This window comes from Telopea speciosissima, chromosome 1, assembly GCF_018873765.1.
Source record: "Telopea speciosissima isolate NSW1024214 ecotype Mountain lineage chromosome 1, Tspe_v1, whole genome shotgun sequence".
NCBI lineage: Eukaryota > Viridiplantae > Streptophyta > Magnoliopsida > Proteales > Proteaceae > Telopea > Telopea speciosissima.
In genome coordinates, this window is record NC_057916.1 from 3,355,014 (window position 1) to 3,375,498 (window position 20,485).

Below are 20,485 nucleotides of genomic sequence, written 5' to 3' on the forward strand. Positions count from 1 at the left end.
TTTCTCCGGGTTCCCCACTTTTGGAATGAGACATATGAGGGTATCGTTACATCCTGGTGGCAGCTTTCCTGATGAAAAGAAACTAGTAACAAATTCATAGAGGTCATCTTTAACTAACTCCCAGAATCTCTGAAAAAAATATAGGAGGAAATCCATCCAAACCTGGGGATTTTAGAAGCTTCATAGAGAACAACACCTTTCGAATCTCCTCCAATGAAGGCAGCGAGCATAACTGTTGATTCTGACTGGAAGTAATAGATGGGGAGATCGTAGAGAGCACCGCATTCAAAGCTTCACCATCTACTTCTTCAACTGTGTAAACACCTTTATAATAGTGTGAGATTTCTTCATAAACCTGCTCCTCTGATTCAGTCCACGAGCCATTTGGCCTCTTCAATTTGAGGATACGATTTTGCGATCTGCGGTGGAGGGTTGTTGCATGGAAAAAGGTTGTGTTCCTTGACTGCTCTTTTGTAGGTTCCTGTGAGGCGCGTAAGAACGAAGTACAAAAGTAGATATGTGGATCCCACACACTGTAGACGACTACTTGTCTTCTACATCAACACACGAGAAGATCTTGACCACCCAATCAATTTAAAGTTAGAGTAGACAAGTCTCCAAATCTGACATGGCAAAAGATGGGAGCTTAACACGTCAAACGCATGGAAGATTTTAACTAAAAGACTAAAGACGGACACAAATATTGGACAGTTACCATTGTTATATGGGGGTGTTACGTATAAAAGCCCATCAACTTAACTAAAATTACAACAATGCCATCATCTGCTAAAATGAAAAGATGAGACAACTGCAAGTTCTTTTTCCCATTATATATGCATACATACATTGGGGCATAGGATAATCTGGCCCAACTCGACCCAACTAGAGTGAGTCAGGGTTAGGGTAGGCTAGGCAAAGCCCAACAGGGTTTGGCCTTGGCTGAAATATCTATGCCCGTCTTTGGGATGGCCTCTAGTCCTAGGCTGAGTACATCAAGGGAAGCTAGGATTGAGTTGGGGTTTTAATCGAACCCGACTTAGCTAGGCCTGTTTGCACCCCTAGGACAGAGTGCATGGACGTTTGACAAATATAAGGATGCATGCGCATATACAATAAGATATTTTTATTTTAAAATTGACACTTGTCTAATTTAGATCTTCTCCTAGATATCCAATAGTCAAAATTATCACACCACCCATGACTAAAATAGATAGGCTACCTAGATAACCTTTCCATACTAGCCCGCCCAAAAAAAAATTCCCTAGAAGAAAAAGATTAAGAATTTAAAAATTGAGATGGTGCGTAGATCTCTCAGCTCCAATACCGTCCCGGAACACATACGCTGAACCAAGCTTGGATCAGACTATCCGACCAACTATCTAGTGAAACTTTGTATTGGATTTCAAAACACTAGGATTGTATGAAAAGATATTGAAAAAATACGAAGATATGTAGCCCCTTGTGTTCTGAAAGAAGCGGGCTACATATTTTTGTTTTTTTTTTTTCCATTTCTTTTTACATGTTTTGTAGCCCCGTCACAACAAGGGGGCAACATATTTTCGTATTTTTAAATACAAAAATATTTGAAATACCATACAAATACAAAAATATCCAACACTTTAAAATAGAAAAGAAAGGAAAAAGAGGTACCTGGTTGTGAAGTATTTTGTCGTCAATGTCTACTTCCCTCTCACCATATCTCTGTCCTCTCCCCTCTCTAAATATTTAGCTCCCTTTTCTCTCCTCATTAAATATCTACGTTTCACACCATGTTATTAGATTTGTGTGTAAGATACCAATAAAATTGGGCAACATATAGATTCAAGTACCATTTAAAAGACTAAATGAAATCCATCGCATATTCACTCCTATCTAAGGTAGTCGACTCAATAAACAGCTAGGCGAAAGCAAGGTTTGGAACCCTGTCACTTAAAGGCGGAAAGTGGAGACGCGTGATCTTGCTGATGAAACCTTTGTACCGAAGTTCAATTTGTTATGGTGAGATTGGGACTACCATTCTCTATTCGGGAAGGAGGGAATGGAGCTGTGAGCTGCTATGGCAAGGGAATGGAGCTACGATTACCAACCTCTCCCTTTATCAAGAAACTAATGAAAATATTGAATCAGATTTTATCTAAAAAAATCCCGAATTAGATTTGCGTGTAAGTTACCAATAAAATGTGGGCAACATATACATCCCTTTCTTTATCAAGAAACATAGTTTCATGGGTTAAATGAAAATCTCGAATCAGATTTCATCTAAAACAATCAAGATTTTCTTTGAGATTCCTGTGGATAACTATTGACCATGAACTTTGTCCGAGCAAGAAAGAAGGATTAAAAAGAAAAAGGGAGAGTGAACACTATTGGAATTTGGTAGCAAATACTTCCTTATCCTATAAAAAAAAAAAAAGCAGATGCATGATGTGGGTGAAGTGATTATGTCCTTAGTTTTATTGTTGATTCGGGTCGGTTTGGCATTGGGTCGGCATGGCATCGGGTCGGCCTAGAATCTGATAGTTGTAATAAGCTAAATGGATGATCTGAAGGTCGGCTCAAGTCCGATCGAGTCGGCCCGACATTAACTGGTATGATGACTTGGATGGATATTTAGATGGTCGACTTAGGTCAGATCGGGTCGGCCCAACATTTGACAGGTATGATGAGCTAGATGGATGATCAGCTCGGGTCGGCCTCAAATATGATGTTTTCCACATGTCATCCTTTCACTAGTCGATAGTAATTTGGTTAATCATAAGCCCCCTACTCATTCAAAGTAAGGTCGCCCTGAGTGAGTAGTCACAAGTCCACGGCTCGGTCGGACTTTACCGATGTCGACCTCTAAAGTATATGATCTATGAACTTTCTCTTCGCTTTGCTTGCCTTGTGGATATTTCTCTCTTTCTTTCGAATGTGTGTTGTTGTTTTTGGATTGACCTGATTTATCGTAGATATTTAGATCTTGATATCTTCTTTGTCCGACCCCGAAAGTTGGTATTGTCCTCCTTTAGATGAGAACCTTTCCCCTTTAATTCATAAAAAAAAATCAGTCTCTTTCTTTTAATTAGTAAAATAACAACAAAAATAAATGGAACTTACCTCTGAACAAAAACTACAAAAAATCACAAATTTATGAAAATCTTAATTCTTCCTTCGCATTTCAATTTCTAGAGTTCTAATCAGTTTGTGCTGATTTGAATTAAAATATATAGAGACAAATCTCATGACTGATTCTAGGTTTTCAACCTTGAAGCTAAGGATGTCAATCGATTCAGTTTCGGCTCACCTTAAGAAGCAAAATATAGAAATCAAAACTAAATTGAATTGAGAATGGGAATATATTTTCAAAACCAAAACCGAATCGATTTAATTCAATTCGGTTTCGATTTTATATTCAACTTCTTAGTGGGTTTTAATTTGGTTTCATATTTGGTTTAAGTCATATTTGAAATGTTTGGGTCAACTTGTTTACATCTTCAACAATAAAAAACCCCTAGTCCACCAAACTTTTTTTAACTACATTTGAATAAAAAAAAATATAATTTTATACGATGCCTTATTCAATTTGAAAATAGATAATTCTATTCGGTTTACCATTGTAGGCATGAAATCGAAACCAAACCAAATCAAACCTAGAAAAGATTCTAGGTTTGAAAATCAAAACCAAACCAATTTACTTCGATTCGATTAGGTTCAGTTTTAAACAGTTGTTTTGGTTTCGATTTTGGTTCTAAATGGACATCCAAATTTAAAGCTACTGGTTGAGAACCCGTAAGCCTCTTTGGCCGACAACGTTTCTATTTCAAAAAACTGGGGCTGAGTCAGGAACAGTTTTTTCCGTATTTGAATTTTGGGAATAATTTTGTACCAATAAGGACTATTTGGTAAACCTGCAAAAAAACTATTTCTACTGTTACAGTAAACAGAAGAAAGTTACACGATTTTTTAGTCACATAAGAAATGATTAGTTCATTTCCGATATCGGATTCATTTTTTTTTTGTTTTTAGGGGTAAAGCGATATCGGATTCATTCTCTCCCGTCTTTTTGCTCCTAGGGTTGTAGACTGTAGTACTGTACTGTAGTGGACTATTAAAGATAAAAGGGTGAAGCCCAATCACAATGTGTTCACCGAATTTTGTCGTTCTAGGGTTTCTCGATGTTATATCAATCTGTGCTTCAGAGGTAGACTCCGAATTTTGTTGTTCTAGGGTTTCTCGATGTTATATAAATCTGTGCTGCAGAGGTAGATTCTGAATTTTGTCGTTCTAGGGTTTCTCGATGTTATATCAATCTGTGCTTCAGAGGTAGACTCCGAATTTTGTTGTTCTAGGGTTTCTCGATGTTATATCAATCTGTGCTGCAGAGGTAGATTCTGAATTTTGTCGTTCTAGGGTTTCTCGATGTTATATCAATCTGTGCTTCAGAGGTAGACTCCGAATTTTGTTGTTCTAGGGTTTCTTGATGTCATATCAGTCTGTGCTTCAGAGGTAGACGAATTTTGTTGTTCTAGGGGTTCTTGATGTCATATTAATCTGTGCTTCAGAGGATCGATTTTTGTTATCATCTTAAGTAGGTGGTCTACAGAGAAAAAGAAGCTTCAGGGGATTGACTGTAATGGTGGATATATGGTGGTCCCTTTTGGCGGCTGCGATCCCGGCTGTCGTTGCAGGGCAAGCTATAAGGATGAAAAGAAGGCGTGCGGAAGAGCAGAGGCTCAGGAGTGCAAGGGAGAATAGCTCCGGTGATATCTTCGTCTGCGAGAGAGTCTGTACATCCAAGAGGATGCTGAAGAAGGTGGGTGCAGTCACCAAGGACCCAACTCCTGATACCTGCATCACCGTTTGCGGTGTCTCTCAGATCGGCGCCTGTATTGACGCTTGTGCTCGCACCGTCTGCGTTAACCAATACCAAGTCCCCAATTGGAACGACGTTTGCCTCCGCAAATGCCAGAATGAATGCCTTAAGCTTTCTTTTTCTTATTCCTCTTAAAGCATTTCTTTGTTTTCCCTCTTAGAATCGATCTTTTGGTTTTGTGATTTGGGGTTCTTTTCCTTTTGCATCTGAAAAAACTAACAAGGAATTTGGCACCATTAGACACAGATCAGATCATCAATTCAATATGCAGGTCATAAGTAGAATAGCGTAGATCAAAGGTCTTCTTCGTCATCGGGGTCTCTTTCTGCATCGATAATGCTGTTCTTCAGGACCTTCACCGTCTCGGCCGTCTTGCGCACTGCATCGCCCAGTACATTAGGCGGGCGATCTCACACTACCCTCAACTGTTGCTTTACTCATCCCCAAACTCTTGGCAACAACCTCTGTCACCACTTCTCCACCACCAGCAGGGCCATGCTCTTCAGTGGTTCTCCTGACACAATCACAAACACCATGTACGCATAGAAGCCAGAAGCCAAAACCCCAAATCCCAAATTTGCAGCTACTGATGTATCCATGAAACTTACTATGGATGATTGGAGGGAAAGAAATACATCCTGACCAGATTCATGGACGATTTTTTATTTTTTATTTTTGGGTAGAATTCATGGACGATTTAATATCTCCCAAAATGTAAACCAATTGTTGGTGATGTGATGTTATTGCAGAGAATATGCTTCTTGCAAGCTCTGTAAGAGAGGGCTTGGTTGGTTTATCCTCAACGTCTTGGCTCATTCTCACTGCAATTACAGAGAGAATTCCAAGAGAGAGAATGGAGCAGAGAAGAATCAATGCGGTGGTTCTCTGTAATTTGTTCATTCTCTCTGTATTTAGCTGTAGAAGAAAGCATCCTCGTCCTCGTTTAGTCACCCTCACAGTCAGGGCTTTAAAACAAGAAGCCGATTCGGTTTCGGATTGGCTGGATCGGCCGCTTTGGAATGGGAGGAATGGATCGGGCTCGACCGATTCACCCGATTCGATTCCGTCTATTAAAACCGTGGTCCAAGAGTGAAGACTCTTGAGCCTTTCTGGTTCTTGACTTTGGAGACTTCCATAGCTTGAAACTTCGAACTCCATTATTAGTTATGTCATTTGGCCCTTGTATATGGCCAAATTAAATGATGTCCAAACCAGCAGAAAGCCACATCAGATCCTTGGCTAATAATTGACTCCCCTCAATGAGTCAAATCTACTCTTAGGATCTTTAATTCTTTATCCCCTGCAATTCCCTGCCTGGTACAATTTTTGCAGTTTCCTAACAAGGGGCCACAATGACCATTCCACCGCTAATCGAATATTTTGCTTGGATAGGGTCCACCCCTCTCTTATTAGAGGCACTAGGGAAATTATACCAGTCAGAGAATCGTAGAAGTTATTTTTCCTTCATCTATCTACATTCGCGATTGACCAAAAAACTATACATTCATTGGCTCTTAGCCTTCACGTTTCTCCTATAAGGCAGCGTATGCAATTCTATATTTTCGTGGGGGAAAAAGATCTCTACTTGGTGGTGTTTTTACGCCCTCTCACAGGCACCGTGAGATGATGCCTCTGCCCCTTGGGTAGATACCCAGGTGTACTCACCCATTGACCCAGATGCTTGTACAGAGACCATGCGACCAAGTAGAGATCTCTTGCCCATCCATGGGTGATGCAAAGTCCCAAGTCCCGATCACATTCACATGTAACCCCCCCCCCCCAACTTCCATTATTTGTCTTTCCACCCACCTCACTAGGGGTTGAACAGAAGCGGATTAGGCTGGTTTTTCAAAACCCTAGTCCAATCTGAGTCCTCTTAGCTCACAAGCCCAACTTGACCTGAGGTTATCTCAGCCTAGGTCAACGCTATTGGTCAGACACATGAGGCTGGATAGGGGCGGGGTTTGTGTCATGGGGGGGGGGGGGCTGGTAATTTTGCCCACCACCCATGTGTGTGGACGTACCTTGCGCCCCGGTGTAGAGAACTTTATCCCTATATAATTATATGAAATCAGGGTCAAGCTGAACCGGGCCAAACTCAGTCCAAGACTTCAACCCAAGCTCGGCCCAGCCTGGCCTCAGGCTTGAAAATCCCGGCCCAAACCTTCCCTATGGGCTGAAAAGCCCAGCCTAGGCCTGGTCTGGGCTCTAGACGGACTCAGACAAACTAGGGTTCACATGGCCAAACTTACACCACCATGCACATACACGAAGAGATATCATTTTCTGTGTGGCCATTGGTGTAATGTAGGAGATTCTTCATACTGCGTCAAGACCCTATCCCAAACATTAATTAGAGTGTGAGTATGAACTGTTAGATCGACCACGTTCAGACTTCGGTTAAATCAGCCATGCCAGACCTCACTGGTTCTCCATTTTGCCAACCCCCGTTTAAACCCGAACCATGTAACCTCCTCTGCATATTTATTCAGATCCACTCCGAGACTGGAAAACCCTGGTAATCTACAACCAGTCGATCATGCTCATACCTGCACCTTATCCAAGTGGACAAAGAAATTGCATGCAAGGAGACACATGACGGATATCAGAATGTGGTTGGAACTACTTCCATTGCCAATTTATGAGTCTTCTGTTCCCTTTCATCCATAGTGTCTGAAATGTTACAGAAATAGTGCCACCCGGAGCTTGGATGCTTGAACTAATGAACTAAGGACAATGTGAACTTGTAAATAAGTAGATTAGATAGATAAGAGCTTTCCACAAACAAATCCAACCATGGATTTACTGGGGTTTCTCAGTTGTCTTCTTTCTGAGATCGTATTCGTCTTGGTTTCTTACTTGTTGGTCACCTTGTTTCTCACTCACAAAACTGGGTTCCTAGTGAACATAGCTGGAACACTACCTTCCCTTGTCCTCAACTTGAACCGCTTCCACGACTGGTGCACCCAGATCCTTAGTAACAATCGTGGCACCTTGGTGCTCAAAGGACCATGGTTTACCACTAGGGACACCCTCCTCACCTGCAACCCTGATAACCTCCACCACATACTGATCACCAACTTCACAAACTTCCCTAAAGGATCTGACTACTCTGAGATGTTTGATATTCTTGGGGATGCATGGAATCTTTAATGCAGACTCTGAGTCATGGAGATGCCAGAGGCAATTGGCTCATACCCACTTGAACGCGCCTGTGTTTCGTCGGCATCTGGCAAAGACTGGTAGTGAGATGGTGGAGAAGGAGCTCATGCCCTTTCTGTCTAGTATAGCTCGAAAAGGTGAAGTTGTGGATTTGCAGGATGTGTTGCTAAGGTTCACGTTTGATAGTGCATGTGCTTTGGTTTTTGATGTTGAAGCTAATTCACTGGGATCTGAGGCCAGCCCATTTGGGAGACCAGTGGATGAGGCACCGGAGGTGATTTTTAATCGGTATCTTATGCCTGGGAAGGTCTGGAAGTTCCTGAGAAGGTTGAAACTGGGGAAGAGGAAGCTAGCCGAGGCCAGGGTGACCATAGACAATTTCATAGCTCATTGCATTTCAAACAGAAGGGAGGAGCTGAGGAAGAGCAGAGATATTGATGAACAAGAGAAAGCCCAGAAAGGAAGTGATTTACTAACTTGTTATATGGAATCAGAACTTGAACACAAAGGAAATGACAAGTTCTTCAGAGACACCACACTGAACTTGTTCATTGCAGGGAGAGACACCACTAGTGCAGCCCTCACATGGTTCTTCTGGTTAGTGTCTAAAAACCCCAATGTAGAGACTAAGATCCTGGAGGAGATCAGATCAAAGTTGCAGAGAGATTACAACGATGAAGTAATGATGGAGGTATTTGAGAGTGATTTTCTGGGTGGACTTGTTTATTTACATGCTTCTCTGTGTGAGTCACTGAGGCTGTAGCCAGCCCTTCCAGTAGATCAAAAGGGTGTGGATCATGAAGTGGTTCTTCCAACTGGTCATGTTGTGAAGCCAGGGATGATGGTGGTTTACTCAATCTATGCCATGGGAAGGATGGAGTGGATTTGGGGAGAAGAATCCGAGGAATTCAAGCCAGAGAGATGGATTACAAGCAGAGGAGAGCTGAAAACTGAACATCCCTGCAAGTTCATGGCTTTCAATGCTGGACCTCGAACTTGTCTTGGCAAAGACATAGCTTTCACTCAAATGAAGTCTGTCGCAGCTGCTGTGCTTTACAATTTCCATGTTCAGGTCTTGGAAGACCACCCTGTATCGCCTAAGAATTCAATTATGCTCTTCATGAAGCATGGGTTGATGGTTAGATTGAGAGACAAGGGAGAGAGAGGGGGATGTAACTAGGTGACTAAGTCCATGACTCCATGATTTAAATCAAACTTTAGTGAGAAAAAGGGCTTGCACATCTTTCTCCCAAATCCCAAACCTGTTTTCAGTCAAGGCTCTAAAGGTGTGGTAGTTAGAAATAGATCCGATGTAAGAGATAAATTAAAGGATGGTGATTTGACACTATAATTGGACTTTGGGTTTATCATTAACTCCCATCCCTTATTGTTTTTTGTCCAAAATACCCTTCTCCAATCCAATCAGACCAGGCTTTCAAGTATCGAGATCAGATCAGCCAAAGATGATTCTGATTTTGGTCTATCCAGATCGTCAAATCCTTGCATGGAAACTAGGATTAAGGCATCAAAACACCAATTTTGAGCCGATCTAAGCCGATTCTAAATCTGATCTGGATTAGAATCGGCCAAGATCAATCCGGAATCCCTGAATCTGAGGGTCAAATGGGGGTGGAGGAAAAGATTCTCTCTTCACCATGGGTGGAGAGACACTGGGTCCTAAACTAAAAGATGTACTAGAGGAAACAATCACAATGTTCCAGTGTGTTTTGGGTTAGTACTGATGATACTTGGGCTTGATTATTTTCTCCTGTTAGGATAAAATCCAGTTTTGTTTAGTCAGTAACCATTGATAACAACATTGATTGTGAAGCTCAATCATATTTCATGCACACGTGACACAATAAATAGAAATCCAACGTTAAATACATCAACCACTACATGAAGATCTGCAACATAAACAATATACTACACAAAACAGCTCAAAGGTACACCTCCATGGGTTGCCTGGTGAAGCTCTCTCATACACACTTCACAAGAAGATAGTGTCTTATGCAAAGGAATGAACTAATCGAATTCCAATTACCAATCCCACCTCCTACCAAAACTCTAAGCCGCATAACAGTTGAAACTTACACTACCTCTTATCATGGTTCAGCTTTTTTGTTTCTGGAATTGGGTCAAGCAGAGGAGGTTTACCAGCTCCCACCGCAGTTCCTGAAATGTTACATTGGTCAATGATCTGCACTAGTCTTTCACTGCCCTTGCTTCAAAACCTCCTTCCGGTCGCCTTATTAGATTGTAAGGCATGTGGGTACCAAGAATTTTATCCCAAATTGGAAAGAATGGCTGAGAATAATTATATTTCAAACCTTGAAGTTGATGGTGAATGTCGTGGTAAGCAGTGTTATTCTGAAAGACAAGATGGAAGATGTTTCCAGGTAGCCAGAGTCCACAGTGATCATCAACAGTTTTGATAACAGCAAAGCAGAAGAAGATCACAGCAGTCCGTGCGGTCATTCCCGATACCAGGAAGGAGATGGCTCCTCCAAAAGTGTCAAGCAGGAGACCTTCAAGCGGATGGTTATAAAGGGCTCCAATTGCATAAGGGACAACCAACCTATGATGTTGCGAGTGAACAGTGCGGTAGAGAAACTTGTTATAGTGCATGTATCGATGCACAAAGTATTGCCATGCATCCATGACCAGCATTGCAACAAAGATCTGCACAAGTTGAACAAGAAGTGAAGGCTGAACAGTTATCCCAGACGAACTCGGCTTTGAGGTCAACTGCATCACAAACCAAGAGTACATTAACTATTGAATAGTGGAAATTATCCATCTCAGAAAAACAAAGATTCGCAATGGGATTTATTCACAAATGACACACGTGCACAAGAATCGAATCCCAACCTTTTACATGACTAATGAAGGAGAACAAGAGAAAGTAGGCAGGAATGGAATTGATGAGTAAGGAAGTTAATAAAATAAGTCTGATGCAATCCTGTAGAACAATATGAATTCAAATATTTCATTCATGTTTTGCAACTTGGCAATGTCTTCGTAGCCAATCAGATTTCTTGAATGAGCAGAGGTTTTTGCCAGGGAAGAGATGGATGAGAACACAATTGTGGGTGTGAGTTTTTCTACTGGTTCTTTCAATGCAGGGTAATTCTTTCGTGTCCCAAACCATTTTCAACAATAAATGTTCAGATCCTGAAATTGTAAAGATGTTTGAGGTGGAAGTATCGCTAAAGCATTCTTTTGATCTCCTTGGGCCCTTGCCAGAGGTGACAAAGAAGGTGTAGTTTGGGCTCACGGACCCATCAAATACTAAAAGCATACTACCATAAAAGCTCCTGGAAATTCTGGGAGGAAAGCAACAGCAGGATTGTCATAGAAAAGGTTTAAAGTATTGGTATCAGGTATCGTATTGGAATGATGATTTTTAGAGACATATCGTATTGTACAGGAGAGACGCAAGATACACTAAAGATACAAATGGAAATGGTCAAGAAACATATGGAAATGCTTAGGATATATACAAAAAAAGTTTTGAAGCATAAAACACTATAAATAAATAATATGTAAAATATATCATGTATAAAAGGAGAACAAAGTACGACGAGACAAGTGCATTCAATTGGTTATATATAAAGGATGAGGTTTCTTACATGTACTAATAACATTTTTTTAGGTATCGTATCGGTACACTAAAGATATGATAGGTATTGGTTAGTATCAGCAGATACGGAAGGATACTTTAAACCTTGGTCATGGACAAAGTGATGATTAAGGAAGAGTTTTGTCAGTCACTGTTTTAATCGGAAGGAGAAAAAATGTGATATTAGAAGCCATTTTCAGCCAGACATTGGGAGGTAGACAGAGGCCTAGAAGCTTACTGAGAAATGAAAGAAAGCAACTGAATAATGTTTGTCAAACTAAATTTTGGTGGTTGTTTCTGCAGGAACCAAGTACATCAGATTAGGCTTTCTTGAGTTTGTACAAGAATATTTTGTACAGGTATTTAGCACTCTCTAGTATGAAGAGGCAATATATAATCAAAATAAGGTCCAGTGAAGATAAATGTTCTCAAGAACTATCTGAGTAAAGCAAGAGCATTATTCATGGATTTAAGGTTAAAACACTTGCAAGCCATTCTAAGGATCCACCCCAACTCTATTTTATTGGACTGCAATTAGGTTGATATGGTGTCATCATTCAAGCCCAATTATGACATGAAACAATGTAACTATACTATTCTAATAATCTAAGCAGCATTTGCCCCAAAAAAGAAAAAGATTCATAGAGCATCACATGTACCCTAAATTGGAATCACTCTTTCAAGTGTATGACCAACCAAATTCACTTGAACAGTCGCATCCAGCAAAAAGGACAGGATTTCCATTTTATTCAGGACACCATTGGACTGCGTAGAACTAAAACTTTGAAAACAGATTCCAACCAAGCTCCTGATCACCGTTGTAGGTTAGAAATAAACTACATATTTAGGATATGTCGAATTTGATTTAACCAAACATACATGTCATTTGATAGAGGTTGGGCCTTGGCGCAACGGTAAGGTTACTCTATTGCAACCTAATGGTTGTGAGTTCAAATCAGGAAACAGCCTCTTCGCAAAGCGGGGGTAAGGCTGTGTACATTATGACCCGTCCCCAGACCCCGATTGGCGGGAGCCTCGTTCACTGGGTATGCCCTTGACACACCATTTGATAGTGTCACTTGGTTCCTTAGTCATACATTTGTATGGGACCACTAATCATTCTATCAATTGATTAAGGCAACATAACTTGGCCCATTCATTTGCATCCCTTCAAGATGCATCTTGATTCACTTGCTGCTGCATTCATATTTCCTGTGACTCCTGTCACCATATATATTTCTCTGTCCATTTTGAAGATCCTATCAAGGGACTAAACAAACTGGAGAAGAACCTTGGCTTGAACCCTAAGGCCCCGTTTCTTTGACGGATAAAAAGGGGTGGGAAACTTGTGAGGATGGATCCCACATGTTGTGGGTTGGGTTGACAAGGAAAGGAAATAATGGAATATGCATCTTGTAGTGGGGTGGGATTTAGTGGGAGAGAGAAGAAATGGACATGGGGTGGGATTCCATGGGAAAGAAAGGAAATAGGAAGAGGAGAGAGACAGACTCAAAAGTAACTTTTCCATGAATAGTGCCAAAGTCCTACCAATTTGATAGGACTTTGAAAGTGAATAGGGGTGTGAAAAAGAGGGGTGCCACCTCACCGGACAAGAATAAATGCATTTAATGAGCTTGTCTAGAAGTTTCTCACCCCATCTAACCAAACGGTCACATTTGTGGTAGTTTGTGGGAAACAAGTACAAGTTTCCCACCCCTTTTTACATTTTCCACTTTTCTCCGTCAAACAAACAGGGCCTAAAGATATCTAGTTCAAGACTTTCATGTCAACTGAATCAGTAACCAGTCAAAAAGTTGCATAAGACTCAGTCCTGGATAATGAGATCCGAATTCTACAATCTAAAATGATAGTGCATGGATAGAACGGGACTCCACTCGCCAAGGATTTGTGATGTAAATCGACTATCTAAAACCAGCCACAGCTGTAGGTATTCTTCCCTACACCAGCAGTAGTGTGGGTGTAGGGTAGGTGTAGGGATTCCCCTACACCAGCACTAAATCATGGGATTATGTTTAGAGTTTATTTAGTTTTTATTTAGTCTTTTATTTGAGTTCTATTTGGAGTTGTAATCCTAATTGGGATCTAGCTTTGAATCCTAGTTGCAGCAGTAGTATGGGTGTAGGGTAGGTGTAGGGGAATCCCTACACCAGCACTAAATCGTAGGACTATGTTTAAAGTTTATTTAGTTTTTATTTAGTCTTTTATTTGAGTTCCATTTGGAGTTGTAATCCTAATTGGGATCTAGCTTTGAATCCTAGTTGGGAATCCTAGTTTGAGTTTGATTTTAGTTTCTATGTCCAGCCATTATGGCTATAAATATAGTGTAATTGCTCAGTTCAGCCCACGATTGAATGAATAAGATTTTGTTTTGTGTAATTGGAAGCCTAATGAGAGGTTGTGAGAGCCGTCCCCCTATCCCCCTTCCCAATTCTATCTCTTTTCCCTTCTTCTTCTCTTTCTTCTTCAAAGTACTGTTCACTCTATTTTTGTGGACTGCTAATTGTTACTTCTCTGCTAGTGCTGCTATCTTGTGACTGCAACAAACTGCTGCTGGAGAACTCTTTGAAGAGCTGAGACAACTCTTAATCATCTTCAAGGACTGCTGCTGTTACACATCTCCCTTAGCAGGCTGCTGCTCACCTGCGATCCCAGATTCTGTTACAACTTTGGAGGCGACTCTCTGCAACTTCTGGTCTCCATCTTCAAGACATCAGTATTCTTTGATCTTTGGAATTACACCTACTGGACATTATCTTCTCAATCTGATCCAATTTTGCCAATAGAGTGGTGACTAGTTTGCCTGAAATCCTAAGTTTTTATTTTCATTCTTCTACTTTCTAATTCTGTGATTTCACCATAAGTTTACATCAGACCATCAAAATCCACCCAAACTTGGACCGAATATCCCCTACACCTAGTGGGAAACTCGATCTTGGTTATAGCCCCAACAGACAACCCTAAACCCTAGATTCCATCATTATTCTCTTTCCAGAAACCCAGAAAACTAACCCTAAATTGCTGCAATTCAATTCCAGCATACTTCCCCCCCCCCCTATTTAAATTTAACGTAACCTTCACTGATAGACTCCCCTACATCAACTTAGCCTAACCCTACCATCAAACCCTTGGTTCCATTAAACCCTACCCCTAATTTGATATAAAAAAAAAAAATATTCCAATTTTGACCTACCCAATTTACCAGTTCATAGCAGGTCCTGGTTACTGGCTCCTAGTTGGATTATCTACCAATCTAGGACAACATCAATTTGTGAAAAAAACCATAACATTAAAAAAAAAAATAGAAAGAAACCAGTAGAGGGATGTAACCAGGTCACAAGCCCATAAAGAAACAAGTACGATAATGAATTTACTACTACATATCCTCAAAGTCAACGGACCCAAAATCCATGTTCTCTATCAAATGAAGATAAGGGGATCCCCTGTATTATTTCATGTTTTTCTTTCACCTGAATACTTAAATTTTCCCAACTATTCCAAAAGAGAAGTTTTAACTTTTAAGTACAATGAGTTGGTGATTATGAATCCAAAAGACAGAGTCATTAGCTCTATGATTAACATAATAGACACAACAGGATGATTTTAAGAATTTAAAAGGGCGTACCCAGTGCACAAGGGTTCCACCACTGCAGGGTCTGGGGAGGGTCATAATGTACGCATACTTACTGCCCACTTCGCAGGGAGGCTGTTTCCTGTACCCGCGACCTCTAGGTCGCAACAGAGCAACCTTACCGTTGTGCTGAGGTCCACCTTGAACTTAAGAACTTAATTATCAAAATATATGCCAGATCTTCACTTATAGATTGTGTCACCATAAATACATACATATATTCATAGATTTACAGGCCTCATATCCATCTCCTCAATGCATTAATGGATCAGCCAGGTTTTCGTTTGAAAGCTCTTTGTTTCAACCTTATAAATGGAAAACTTCATCTAGAATAAGATTAACCCCTAGGTCAATGTATATTTTCCTGGTTGAATTCTGAGATGTTATAGTACCTCCTTGAGTTAGTATATCCCCTCATGGATAGATGTATCAAAAATCTAGTTCACAATTGACACAATACGTAATATGACGCCTGAGTAGCAACTCAGGGGTGGTGAAGGAATGAGTGGGAACACACACAAACAACTTTGAGCAGCATCAACCCCTGCATCTATCTGTTGTCTAATCCGTCCAAGGTTGAAACATCATTGACTTGATTTAGAGAATCTAGTAATTTGGACTGCACAGGCATCATTTTTCAATTGAATATTTCCAAAAATAAAGAGCTTTTTCTTTTCTTGGGGGGTTGGTGGCAATGAGGAACACAGGTGATAAGGAATTTAAAATAGTTCAACATCCTAGGAGAAGTACGTATGTGATAGAAGGACAATTGATTAATTATTTATTCACCATCTCATGGCTCAGAAAATATGCCATCACTTTATTCCACTCCTGGATCTTGCTTGGATCTTCCCATGTGTTGAGTTGATCTGGTTATTTTCTCCATGTGGACTGATGGTCCCTTTCGGAAAGCAATGTGAAATTATTAAGAAAGAATTTCCACATGCCATTAGTTGATCTCTTTGGTCAAAAAGGAACAAAAGAGTTTTGATGAATAAATTCTCCTCTCTAAATAGCATTATTTGGAATGTAAAGATTTCAGTTTGAGGAATTTTTTTAGGACTTCAAAGATGATTCCAATACAATATCCCAACAGATTGGATTGATTGATTAAACCCCTCAAACACTCATACCTATCATAGAATGGCATCCCCTAAAGAAAAGAGAGAAAAGTGATTCTATCAGGATGGAATTTCGGTTTGGAGTGATCATGGAGCTACTCTTCTTACTTATTTTGAGTTCCTTCTTGTAGGTGGTTCTAATTTGATAGACACTCATGAGTTGCTTCACAGATTGTATTTTGTCAAACCTCAACTTGTCTCTGATTATAATTTCTTATCTCCCATAATGCAACCAAACATGTGCATGTTCCAATTTTCTGCCAAGTTTCTCCTCCCACTACCTTTAGGAAAGCAACCAAATGCAATTTTATTTCTGTGCAACTAAGCATCACTCCTAGTATAATTAGAAGTAGGAGATTTAAATCTATGATCCCTTTGAGCATCAAGAAGCAGCGAGTCACTATTTTTTCCTATTTCTAGAAAAATAGAAATTTTGAGAAACCAGAGCAGCATGATGTTGATCACATTAAAAACTGGGTGTCACTAATGGTCCAGACGGGTACCATCATGAAGTGATACATGAAGAAGCCTCTACAGAGTGAGTCAATTAAATAAACAAAACCAGATTGGAGGAACCAAAAACGCTAATAACTTTTAAGGATTCACCTTTTCCAAATAGGCCATCATCTCCGTAGGTTCCACCTCTTGATGAACTCATGCTGCTTAAATTTTTTCAGGCCAACAACGACCAGACTAAAAGGAAGCAGGGACAGGTCCCCGTGACTGAAAGCAGACATTTGCATGAACAAAGGCGAAAAAATGAACTTCTAAGGGGCAGCCAATATTTCAGTGGGTAATCAAGAAAACAGTGTGTCTTATTTCAGGCCAAAACTGGAACTGAGGCCCAAGGACGAACAAGTCATATGCCAAAATCCTTAATAATTAAGTTATTTCTATCAGATCAATTGCATTCCTATTATGGCAGTTCTATCATATTAGGAAGTTTATTTATATCACTTAACACTAGATTTATTAAATTCTTTGTTTCACTAAAGGACACACAGAGTCATTATTTCAGTTCAAAACTGAAATTGAAGCCCCACGACCAACAAACAACTCCCATGCCAGAACCCTTAGTAATTAAGTTATTTCTATCAGATCACTTGCATTCCTATTTAGGTAGTTCTATCACATTAGAAAATCTTATTATATCAATTAAATTAAAATTTGCCTCACTATAAAATTAATATTCTGTGTGTGGGTTTTGGAGAGGAATGAACTAAGTTGTTTTAGGTCAAAGCTTACCCAGTCAAAAGATAAATAGCAGATCTCTTCCCCAAGAAAGGACTTGTCTTCTTAATATCATTTTTTATTTATTTTGATACCACTACAACCTCGATGTTATTGTAGAGAAACAACATTCCAGTGATTCTGACCTAGGTTAATAAGGTCCAAGCCTTGCACATTTTTGGGGAAACAAATCAAATGGTTTAATCTCCAGCTAAAAATGTATCAGAATTCCAATTTCTCATTGTGATGAAATATTCAAACTCATCCAGTAACAATAAAGCATGAAGAAAAATAATGAACTGAGTTCAGGTACTGACCAAGAAGAGTGTGTGGGCGACGGTGGCCTGAACGAGTTGTTGCAGCAAAACACCCTTAATTACTTTTGGTAAGGGCACCGAGTTCTTCTCTTCTTCCTCTCTTCTGGTATGCAAACGGTAATGGTCCAAAGGTGGTAATAGCTGATAAATTCCAGCGTACACCCAATAAACTACGATCGGTGCGAAGGTGCCCATCGCTTCATCACTCAAATAACCTTCCCAGAAAACCATCTTTGAGAAAATTGATAGAAGCAAAAGAATCCCCCCTCCAAAAAAAAAAAAAAAAGTTTTAAATAAGCCAAGAAGTTTCAGAGTAAATCAAAAACTCGAAAATACATTGTGGACTACGATCTGAAATAAACCCATGGGCGTAATTGATTAGCTCAAAACAAAGGAAAACCTTCGGAAAAAAGAAAGAATCAAACAACAACCAGGAACCCAAACCAATATTTTCCTCAAATTTGATTTTGAACGCGATTACTCGCCAAAAATCGGGTTGTAACTTACAGATCTCCGGCTCGATAAGGATGTCTAAAAACCCAATAAAGGAATTCCGGATACGAAAAAAAGACTTACAAAATGAGGGATTTTTGTCCGGATCTAGGGCACGATGGAAAATTTTCTATCTTTGAACCCATCAAAAAAATTTCTAACTTTGAAATTTCTTGGGTTCCTTAACAGGGGGCGGTTTATTCCGTTGGCTTGGAGAGAATTCCTGGAAAGGAAGAATGCAAAAAAAAGTTCTGGTGACGTCAGACTGTAAAATGAGACACCCCTAAAGACAACAGTGACAGCGATTTTTCCCTGTAAATTACTAATTCTTCTCAAAAAAAAAATAATAAAGAGAAGATTTTTAAATAGAACGACGAAGAGATAATTGAAAGGGGACTTCTTAAGAACCTTCGTCCCTGTTTTACAGTTTACAGAGATGCGATGTTCTTCTTATTCCCCCTTCCTGAGTAGTTAGTTTCAGACTTTCAGGTCTCCAATTATTTTTCCGTCTGCTCTCTTTCGCGACTTCCTCCTCTTTACTTTTTCGGATTCCTCTCTCTCTCTCTCTCTCTCTCCACCAAATTTTTATCTTTCCAATTTTGCCCGAGTTGTTCCTAAGGCCATGTTTGTTTGGCCAAAACAAAAGAAAACACAAAAATATTCTGCATTTCAATTTGTTAATGAAAAATAAAATAAAAGAATAAATATTATTCTTTCCAAATATGAAATCATCTTAAGAGTGTTGAAACAAACTTGTTTTATTTCTTCTAAAAAGAAATTTTCAAAATTATAAGATTTTATAAAAAAATTTTGTTTCTTAATTTTCCTTTTATTTTCTTCATATTATTTTTTATTTTATCTATTTTTGTACCAAATAAACACAGCCTTAAAAAAAAAAACTCCTGTTGTAACAGTAACCCACTATTTTGGAGATTTTCTCTTGAAAATTTTGTAAAAAGGAGGAGATGCAGTCATACACGTTATCCAGATTCTATTTTCACCTTCACCAAAAAAAATTATACTTCCACAAACTTTAGCTATGCAGCGCCTATTTAAAGAATGGGAGGGGGATCGTTGCCAGATGTGTGGCCTTTACACTAGTGGCGAGGGAATGAGAGTACATGTGGAGGTATTCAAAGGGGTAATTGTTTTTTTTTTTTTTTTTTTTTTTTTTTTTGGGTTAAACAAAAATCTATTTTGATAAGCACGTGGAAAACATGTGGTAGAAGGAATACAAGGTTCCATCAACCATGGATGGAGTTTGGCCAAGTTGTCGTACACGACATGGACACGACCTTCCTAGCTAGGGTATCTGCACCGGAGTTGCTTTCCCTAGGAATACAAAAGAAGAAACAAGAAAACAAATAAGTTGAGAGTTGTCGAATGTCCAAGATAAGAGCTTGAAGGGTGAGGGGAATCGGCTTGTGCTCATTGATATAGGAGATGACCTCCTTAAAGGGGGTAATTTTTCATATCATGGGAATGGGGTGGTCATTTTGCCCTGTGTCTAGGTACAGGTACTACATGGTAGCCTTCTTTTTTTAGCTTCATTTGTTTCAGCGTAAAAACTTTACATGTTGAAAAGTTTTCTAATGTTTACTGAAAAACAAACATGGGGAACAAAAATTAAAAAACTTTTCAACATGTAAAATTGTTTACATCAAAACAAACGAATCCTAGTGCATTATATGGTTTATTGATTATTCTGACATCCAAATTGGTGGTTCTTTTCATTTCCCCAAAAAAAAGTTCACAAAACTATTAGCGAAGGAAATAGTAGTCTCACGTCGTGGGAAAGTTTTTCCAATAGAAATAAAAAAAAAATTTGAAAACCATGTGGCAAAGATTCAAATTCGTAGTCCTAGTATTTTCCTACTTGCAACTGTGTCAAAGGAAAAAGATATTAAAAGATCAGGTTTTTTCCCCACCACTGATCGAGTTGTTACAATATGGTTCTATATCCACAAAATTGTATGAGGTCCACATAGGAACATGAACAATCCATTATCCACCACCATCAAAACTACACCCACATGA

General features: G+C 39.5%; 2 protein-coding genes, 1 long non-coding RNA gene and 1 pseudogene across 4 annotated transcripts in view; 3 read left to right on the plus strand and 1 right to left on the minus strand.

The window, feature by feature from the left end:
• The first annotated feature begins 4,103 nt into the window (after positions 1-4,103).
• On the plus strand, positions 4,104-5,037 carry LOC122648594 (uncharacterized protein At5g64816-like). The gene is made up of 2 exons (XM_043841809.1): positions 4,104-4,427; positions 4,489-5,037. The coding sequence occupies exon 2, from the start codon at positions 4,616-4,618 to the stop codon at positions 4,988-4,990; it is 375 nt and encodes a 124-aa protein (XP_043697744.1). The 5' UTR covers positions 4,104-4,427; positions 4,489-4,615; the 3' UTR covers positions 4,991-5,037.
• Positions 5,038-6,590: 1,553 nt separating this feature from the next.
• Positions 6,591-18,948, plus strand: LOC122648595. Its single transcript, XR_006331101.1, has 3 exons — positions 6,591-6,601; positions 17,212-17,217; positions 18,738-18,948. It is a non-coding gene; the product is annotated as an uncharacterized LOC122648595 (long non-coding RNA).
• LOC122648592 lies at positions 7,652-8,952 on the plus strand (annotated as a pseudogene).
• Positions 9,872-20,485, minus strand: part of LOC122648593 (very-long-chain aldehyde decarbonylase GL1-9-like) — a 29,810-nt gene continuing 19,196 nt past the window's right edge. Inside the window, exons 3-4 of one of the 2 annotated variants that reach the window (XM_043841807.1) lie at positions 17,957-18,222; positions 9,872-10,765 (exon numbers count right to left, since the gene is read on the minus strand). In XM_043841807.1, the coding sequence (XP_043697742.1) occupies positions 10,223-10,765; positions 17,957-18,187 (774 nt within the window). In that variant the 5' untranslated portion in view covers positions 18,188-18,222 and the 3' untranslated portion in view covers positions 9,872-10,222. Of the gene's footprint in view, positions 10,766-17,956; positions 18,551-20,485 lie in introns of those variants that run through there. The other variant, XM_043841806.1, reaches the window with a different exon arrangement.

Excerpts from the sequence above, each read along its gene's own strand:
- LOC122648594 (XM_043841809.1), top strand. The coding sequence starts at position 4,616 with ATGGTGGATATATGGTGGTCCCTTTTGGCGGCTGCGATCCCGGCTGTC.